The 9,111-nt window shown below is 33.2% G+C and overlaps 1 protein-coding gene across 1 annotated transcript; it reads left to right on the forward strand.

Annotated features, from left to right (window-relative positions):
- The first annotated feature begins 2,604 nt into the window (after window positions 1-2,604).
- On the forward strand, window positions 2,605-7,637 carry LOC107882046 (cyclic nucleotide-gated ion channel 1-like). The gene is made up of 8 exons (XM_089053452.1): window positions 2,605-2,667; window positions 2,979-3,099; window positions 4,468-4,897; window positions 5,022-5,216; window positions 5,338-5,642; window positions 6,160-6,271; window positions 6,400-6,648; window positions 6,890-7,637. Exons 2-8 carry the CDS (start codon window positions 3,032-3,034, stop codon window positions 7,451-7,453), a joined length of 1,923 nt encoding a protein of 640 aa, XP_088909578.1. The 5' UTR covers window positions 2,605-2,667; window positions 2,979-3,031; the 3' UTR covers window positions 7,454-7,637.
- The last annotated feature ends 1,474 nt before the right edge of the window (window positions 7,638-9,111 follow it).

The following is a 9,111-nucleotide window of genomic DNA, read 5'->3' on the forward strand; positions in this document are numbered from 1 at the left end:
AATAATCTTCCTATTATTTTTTTATTACAAATTATTGTGTATCTATGTTTTCTATAAATTATTATGTGCCTATTTTTCTGTAATAATCAACCTATTATTTTCAATAAATTATTGTGTATCTATATTTTCTATAAATAATCATGTAACTATTTTCTGTAAATTTGTTGGTAAATAATATACCTATATTTTTATACGTATATATTTATATTTATATTTTTCATAGGTACATTATTGGATATGTAATTTACATTAGTTTGCAATTTTAGGCGATATGTTAATGTTAGAGAGAATAGTAACCAAAAGAAATGGGGTGATTAATATGCTATTAATAGGGAGTATTAATTACAGCTATGGTAGTTAGTAAAATGCTTGAAATAAATTATAAATAAAATATGAAGTTTAGTGGCAATGATGTAAAAACTTAGGAATACTATGACCTCTTATATCCTACTGGTCATTTAAATTTGAAATTGGGTTTTGAATATAAATTTATAGAATAATGGGTATATGTCTAGGAAATAGAAAATACAGGGACCTATATTGGACAAGCCCTTGATAATAAGCCTAAACAAAGCTCTATATGAGACAAAGCTCATGAAGCCGCTACACTACGTATAATATATATATATATACACACACACACGTAGTTAGCGGCTTCATGAGAGCAAACAGAGGTGTGAGAGATTGGAGGTCAAAATTTAAGTCCACACATTGTAAATAACTAGTCAGGGCAGTTGTAGCACAAGAAAAAAAAAGCTTTGAAGACCAATAAATTCCAATCAATGAGCTCCAAACGTATCAATATTCAAAGATTAATGAATCTCATAAATTAAACCCACCAAATATCCAAAAATTAAAAAACTATCAATCCATCACAGTCTCAACCACCTTGACAGCCTTAATGTAACAAAACAATCATCTACCTCAACCCCTAATTCAATTCAAAAGCCCTAATTCGACAAGCCTAATTTAATAGAAAAAACTATAAATCAAAAGGAAGAGTATGCTTACCTTTGATGTAGAACAAATGGTTGAATGAATTGAAGAAAAATTGGAGCTAAGAAGGGAAAAAGGACACAACAAGAATTTACAAATTTGGAGTCCGAGCTCCGATGGAGTCGCATAATACCTTCTTGAAAAGGGAACAATGCCACAAGTCCAACTCACTACTTTTTTGTGACATAAGGTGGATTTTGGGCTTTTGAGGTCATTTGGGCTTCCAAAAGTGCATTTAAAGATTGTAATCAATTTATAGACTTTTCGTTTATCTTCTGTTAAGTTTTCAATAACTCCTTAGGGCAGTCCAATAGGTGAGAATGATGTATTTAGACTGTCTTCATGTATGGTTGAACTCAACTCATCTTTTATCAAATAATACAAACAGTGAGAATTTTCTCTCTATCTTTCTAGTAGATTCAAGGTTACGCTTGTAACCTATTAGCTTGTGCTGCATTAACCTTAAACTAACATGAGAGAGGAATCGAGGAGAGGATATGACGCCGCCGATGAGAAGGAGAAGCGTGTGTGGAAGGAATTAAAATCAGACATGAGAATGAGAAAAGAGGAGGCAGAGTGGCTCTGTTGAGAGAGAGATGTAAGTGTTGAAGAATACACACATTCTCACATAGAAAACTTAACAAAATAGAAAGTCTCATATAATGAATGGGTTCACTCCTAATAATATAGAGGCCTTTTGTACAAAATCCCACACCTGCTAAATAGGTGGTTAAGTTGTGGACAATATCGATGTTGCTAGTAGTGGGCCAAGGATCCGTCCCTCTGAAATGTTAACTCTAAGGAGATAGAAGAAGGAGAATAAGGAGCCTGCCGGTAATCAACAATCAACGATGTGGATTATCTCACATGACCCAACTACTCATCCAATGATCAGAGTAGGTGGCGCAGCCATGAACTAGGCACAGTGTAGAATTTCTCTTTCATTATGTTCTCTTTCCATTTTTCTCTTTTTCCTCTCCCTTATCTTAGGGCCACATTAAAATTATTGAGAGGAAAGTACTTGTAGCGTTCCAAAAACAAATTAGAAAATATTAAGGTGTCATATAAAAATACTAAATCAATTTATAAATCGAACTTTGTACACGAGGTCTTGGTCAGTCAATGAATAATACTAACAATTAGTCTACCAAAAAAGCAGGACGCATTATTCTCCTCTGTATTCCATCAACTTTTCTAGAAGAACACAACTTTTCTAAAAGATTTTTGGCTCTGTTGTGAATACAAAAGCAATTTCTAAAAAAGCATTTACTTGTTTTTTTTTTCTCTTTTAACTTTTTATACACAAATGACAACACCAATATATGACAACACCAATATATATATATATATATATATATATTCTTCACACGATATCAACAATCATTCATCTAAAAAAATATAATACTCTTTAGAGCTAAATATTTTTCTTCCTACAAAAAAAAAGAGCTTTTCTAAAAAGTAAAGTGAACCCAAGCATTTATTTTATGCAATGTGCCAGCTGTAGCAAGATTCCTAACAAATACAGGCTCTTCAGGCTCTTCCCTTGTAGTGGACTCTTGAAGGAGGTCGTTCATAATAGCAAGGTAGGTTCAACTCAGTACTATCACTTGAAACTTAAACTTCTGTCTCTGCAATCTGTTTTATATCCCTCTTGTGCTCAGCCTTTGCATGGTTTCTGTAACTTTACTTGCATCACTTACTATTTCTCAACTGTCCATATCTATTTTTGAATTTTGTAGGATTATAGTACAACTGAAAATAAATAGCAAAATCGTAATATATCAACTGTCCATACTACAACGTTTTATTTTGCCTTGTTAAGGAGAGGGTCATAGTTTATTATTGTTAAATTTTAATTTATTTTTGTAGACTAGGTTACTTGCAGTTCACCCCTTCATCCATTTTCTATCAGTTCTGTTTTGACAGACGTTTGGTTATGAAACCCTTTTACTTATCATCTTCAGTTTTCTATATATTTTCAGGACCAACGAAACGACATCGTGGTGCTCCAAATATTTCTTCGACTCTTGTAGTTATGAAACCAGATGAGAGCTTTGTGAATCCTGATGAGAGCTTTGTGAATCCTGACAGTTTTATCCAAAGGTTTAGTTTCTTTGGATTTGTGTTTTTTTTATTTCATTTTGCTTTATTTTTTAATTTTATGTTATGAGATTTTTTTTTTCTTGATCCATCTTATTTTAATGCAATTATTATAATTTTTACTAATCGATATTAAATTACTCTATACTTTATGGGGAGGGTGATTCGAACTCAGAAGTAAGAGCATCCACAATCATGCTTCTCTATTTTTTAATTAAAATTTAGCTAAAACAACTAGAAAGCTATTTTAGGAGCTCTCTATAAAATTTCAACTCCAACCATACTCTCTAGTTTAAAGAGTCATAAATGTTTTAAATGTTTTTTAATTCAATTTTTGAATAAAGTGTAGACACAAAAACAACAATAAAAAATAGTTGGCTTTAAATAAATGCTTAAAATAATATTAAATAAAGAAGCATTTAATTGTAGGGAGTCACTATGAGTCATTTCTCTCTCCTCAAATTTAGGAGCTCCTAGAGCTCTCCCTATTTTAGGAGCTGAATAGGGAGCGTGGTTGGAGGTGAGTTTTTTCAATTCCTCCCTGAATTTTAGCTAAGGATGTGGTTTAGGGAGTCCATTGTGGATGCTTTAAGGGACCGAGAATAGTGCCTTGTAACACCCCTATTTTCCTTTACATTAAACAAAAAAGTTAAGATAAAAAAAGGTAAACCGGTAATTAAGAATCATTACAAAATTTTATATTATTATATTCAAATTTTGAACTTTTTGTAATTAATGTGGAAGAGAAGTGCCACAATATCAAAATTTAATTGGTATATATAAAACTACAGATTTTCTTATGCGAATGTCTAGACGTTATTACCATGCAGTTGCCATGTATTTTTTACTAACATTCCTTACTTTCCTTCCTGTTTACAATGACATCTACACCGTAATAAAGTGCGGACGCCCCAATGAGAGAAGAACTTTATATATGTACACTACTATTTAATGCTTTTGTTATTCACTTAACAAGGTTCCGATTAGACTCAGCTAGTTGGTATTTGTATTATACCCTTTTTTTTTAAAAGGCCTTTAAGAGAAGCCTCTTTGTTAATCACTTTTGATAGAGTTTCATACAAAAAGATAATATATGAGATAAAATTGTAATCAACAACTGCTGGGGAAAAATAAAATAAAATCCTTATCTTCCACTTATCTCTCGGCTTCACATGCATATAATATGGATAGTATGCGTGAAATTTTTAATAATTATAATTGCTCCATACCATTGTTCTGAGAAATGTAACACTAGCCCAACTTCCCAAGGCCCAAATTATATCATGCGAGGAGTTTGTCCTCTAAAGTTATCCATGTTTAGTTTGTCTTCATTTTACATTCTAATGGCTGCATTATATGCATTTATATCAGCACTGGGAAGAAGCCTCCCGCAAAAGGTGAAGGAAATTCAGCAAGTGAAAAATGGCCAACCACAAAGGAAATTTTTGACCCACAGGGGCCTTTCCTTCCATTATGGAACAAGATATTTGTAATTGCATGTGTGATTGCAGTCTCATTGGATCCTTTGTTCTTTTACATCCCAAACATCAATGAGAAATACAAGTGCCTTGGTAAGGACAAGAAGTTGAGGACTGCAGCTCTTCTTCTGCGATCGCTCATGGACCTCACTTTCGTAATCCATATGGTACATCAGATTCGTGTCACGGCGAAAGTCGTGGCCTCAGAGCAGGTATCAAGAAGAGGAAAGTCAGCTTGGTTATGCAGAAGAAGAGAGTTGGTTAAGGCAATGCCCTGGTTTTCCATCCTAATTGACTTTCTTGCTGCTCTTCCAATCCCACAAGTAAGAGAAAGACTAAATTATTTATATATATATATATATATATGTAAATTAATTGATTGGTTGTTGCTTAACACAAAAAAAAATGATCTTAGTCCAGTCCATTGTAATTATTTCTGTCATGCAGTTAGCAATAGGAGTTGTCTTTTTCAGAAGGAAAAGCTCTGAGTATTTTCGCAAAAGGAGGATTATGACCTTCCTTCTTCTCTTCCAATATTTGCCAAGGGTTTATCGAATATACCTAACGTATGAGGAACTTACGAAGATCAAAAGATGGGTTAGAGGTGCATTCAATTTTTTTTTATACATCCTCGCTAGTCATGTAAGTTTCGTCTCCCTCATCATAACTCATTTATTTCATGCTTTTTTGCCTTTGATGGAGTTGGATTATTTTTCTCCATTCAGTTTTCTCATGTCATTCACTAATTTGCTTGTTTGATTAGGTACTTGGAGGTTTTTGGTACTTCTTTTCAATCCAACGAGAGACATCATGTTGGCATCATGCTTGTAAAAGAAGTACTGAAATTTTTTGTGTAGCTAATTATCACTTTCATTGCGATGATGATAGTCTGGGAGACGACATTACCACTTCAAGTAAAGTCAAATTCCTAAATAAATTTTGTCCATTAGATCCACCAGATCCCTCAATATTTGATTTTGGAATATTTGTTGATGCCCTTAAGTCGGGGTCAACACCTTTTATGCAAAAGTTCTTTCACTCTTATTGGTGGGGCCTGCGAAATCTCAGGTTGGCATTATACAAATCAATCACAATGAACAAATTTTCAGTTATTCCGCAGTGATTTTATTTTATTCAACATAAAGAAACACCAACTATGCTCATTACAAGATTTTTCTTTTTTATAAAAGACATTCTAGCCTTTCTATACAGGCTATGAGAATTAGGGCTTTTCATTCCTCATGCATTTTGATTAAGATGAATAGTTGGAGCTTGAGATAGGAGAAATATTTCCCACCCGTTGCATTGTCTCATTTTCTCTTCTATTTTGATAAGTTATATGAGGAGAGAGATAGAAACGAGGTAATGAAACGGAAATGGAGAAATTTTACTTGTGAAATAGGGACAAATAGTATAAAACAATAAGCAAATAGCGAGTGCGTGAAATAGGTTATTTTGTTTTTACTAGTTTACCCTCATATGACAAATAGTGCTCTCTTTTCTCATTATATGCTGTATATATTGCCATTGAATATAGTGTCTGACACATTTTTTTTTACTCTTTAATTAATTGTTCTCGTTGCAGTAACTTTGGGACGAATTTAGAAACAAGTAGTTACGTGTGGGAAAACTGCTTTGCAATTCTAATTTCTGTTATTGGCTTGCTACTCTTTTTGTATCTCATCGGAAATGTACAGGTTGGGAAACAATAATCTTCCTTCCTAGATCTATTATTAATTGGTTTATTTATTTAATTTAATTTAATAAATTATAATTTAAAGCCTAAGTCTCAAATTGTAATATAAGCTTGTTTGTGGTGGAACAGACATATATACAGTTGGCAACTACAAAATCAGAGAACATATGCCAGAAGATGGCGATGAAAGACCTAGAGATCCAATTGTGGATGTCTAGAAATGGTCTTCCAGAGGATATGAAGACAGTGATTATGAAAAATGTCAAACAAAGACTGGAACAAGACAAAGATGCTGATGTAGAGAATATGTTCTCTATTCTCTCACAGAATAACAGGAAATCTATAAAGCGTTATCTCTGCATGGATACGTTGAAGAAAGTAAGTAATATGTTCCAATACTCACCTCTCTAGCTGGCTATATAATTTTATTTTGCAAAGTATATCTCATCCATGTAATAGATATATCAGTGAATATTTATCGATACTATTACCTTAAAAGTGAGAAATATTAGTACTATCTGCTCATTATTTAACATAGGAATGATTTATACGATGTGTACAATTTCTCCTACCTTAGAATTAAATATTTCTTATTGAATTAATATGTACATATGTATAGGTACCAATGCTTCAAAGTACTGATGAAAGGGTGTTGAAAGTGATATGCAACTATCTGAAGCCAGTGATCTACTCGGAGAATAGCTACGTGATTCGAGCAGGAGAACCACTTGACTTGATGCTCTTCATCACACAAGGAATTATATGGACCTTTGCAGGTACTCACGTTGATGGTTCTGGAAAATTAAATGGTTCCTCATCATCATCAACATCATCAATCACAAGGTGTCTTGAGAAAGGTGATTTTTATGGGGAAGAACTTCTTAGCCGAATTTCAACATATATCTCCTTTTCGGACCTTCCTATCTGCACCGACAATGTGAAATGTCATACAAAAGTAGAAGCGTTTGCTCTACTAGCCAAGGACTTGAAGACGGTAGTGACTGAATTTTGGTGGTATTTTCCCACTTTGAACAATTCAGAGTTGGAGGAGAAGTTGGCACTTTCTTCCGTTCGAGCAGTCCGTCGACGCAATCGAGAAAAGAAGGCTACAAGGTCTCCCAAGTTGGCTGCTGATCATCGAGAGCAAAGGCTCGCATATCAACGACTACATGCATCGTGTTAATTTGTCGCTACTAAGTATAAAATGTATAAATAAATAAAATCCAACATTTCCCTCTTGCCTTTGTTTAACACATATCTACCCACACTTGCTATTGATGTTAGACTTGTGTGATTCCCTAATACCGCTTACAATTGAAAGTTACTATAATAGTGTGTTTACTAATTAGGAATTGGAATTTTCATCAGGAATTGAATTCCACCTATGGAGGATTCTTGCGTTTACTTCACATCAAGGAATTAAAAAGTAAGTGAGGCCATTGAGTAGGAGGTGGTATTCTAATTCCTGGATAACTAAACCATTAGGAATTAATCTTTTTTACCCATTATATCCTCACACAATTTGAAAAATTCCAAATTTGTCATCTAGTTTAACCCAATAACAATGACATTTTAGTAATTAGAACCACTCCTACTCCAACTCCATATGGTTTAGTAAACAACTTCAATAGGAATCCAGAATCTAACTCTCCTCAATCCATATGGTTTACTAAACAACTTCAATAGGAATCCGGAATTTAATTCTCTTCAATCCAACTCCTCTTCAATTTAGTTTATCTTTAATTCAATTCCTCCTAATCCAATTATGGATTAGTGAACATGTCATAAGTATACAAAGAGAAAAGGGAGGATGATGGTGGGAGATCATTTGTGGTAAATTGTTGTTTATTATGTGTAAGATGTGTAAGCAATTTTATTGTCTTAGTCCTGGAAATATGATGTTCTAATCCTAAGAGGCTTGAGTGTTTTAATTGATTATGGAATAGAACTCAAGCTTTTCGGATAACCACTTATATAGAACTTATTAAAGTAAAACACAAGTGTTAATAGAATTCCTAATACAATATGGATTGAAACGAACCTAGTCTAATGCAAATAGAATACTTGAAGGCTTCTTAATAGGCAAGGCATTCAAGTGATGCATGTATATATAGGGGTCCCTTCCCTTGCAGCTAAACACACTCAAAAACAGACTCTCACCCTATCTAGAGAAAAGAGAATTAAAGAGTTGCTTAGGAGAAGAAGATCCTCTATAGTTGTCATGCATGTGGAAGGTTAGTATTTTAGAATAAAAGCCTAGTAAGGATTTATATGTGGTATCAGAGCTCTAGGTTTTTATTCTTTAATCTAATCCATGTTTTAAACACAAAAGTTATTTTAAACCTAATTGTTTATATCATAAGTTATATTAGCATGTAGTTTTCACCAATTTGCATATCTTATTTGTTAATTATGATCAAGAGCATAAGGTTATTACTGCTATGTTGAAAAGACTTTGATCAATGATTTAAAAACTGTCATAGAATGAGTGAGCCACAACTACTTAGGCAGAGTGAGAGGTTTTTAATTTGACATTTGGTCAAAATTGCATCCATACTCATCGCCATGTAGGGTAGTCAAGTGGCATCAATCTGACGATTCGACTAAACCAGAGAAACCAAACCATATTTTCTAGTTTGGTTGGTTTTGACTTTAAAAAGTCAAAAGTTTTAAAATCAACTAAATCGAATAGTTTGTCTATTTGTAGTTTTGTTTTGGGAAAATCGTGCTAATCCAAACCAACCGCTAAAAATATTAATTATATATTATATACATATATTAGTTTACATGTGTCAATGGTTGATGTGCACAAACAGATGTTAAGTGAATACCAATGTAGAT

This window comes from Prunus mume, linkage group LG1 (assembly GCF_029339155.1).
Source record: "Prunus mume cultivar Tortuosa linkage group LG1, ASM2933915v1, whole genome shotgun sequence".
Classification (NCBI taxonomy): Eukaryota; Viridiplantae; Streptophyta; class Magnoliopsida; order Rosales; family Rosaceae; genus Prunus; species Prunus mume.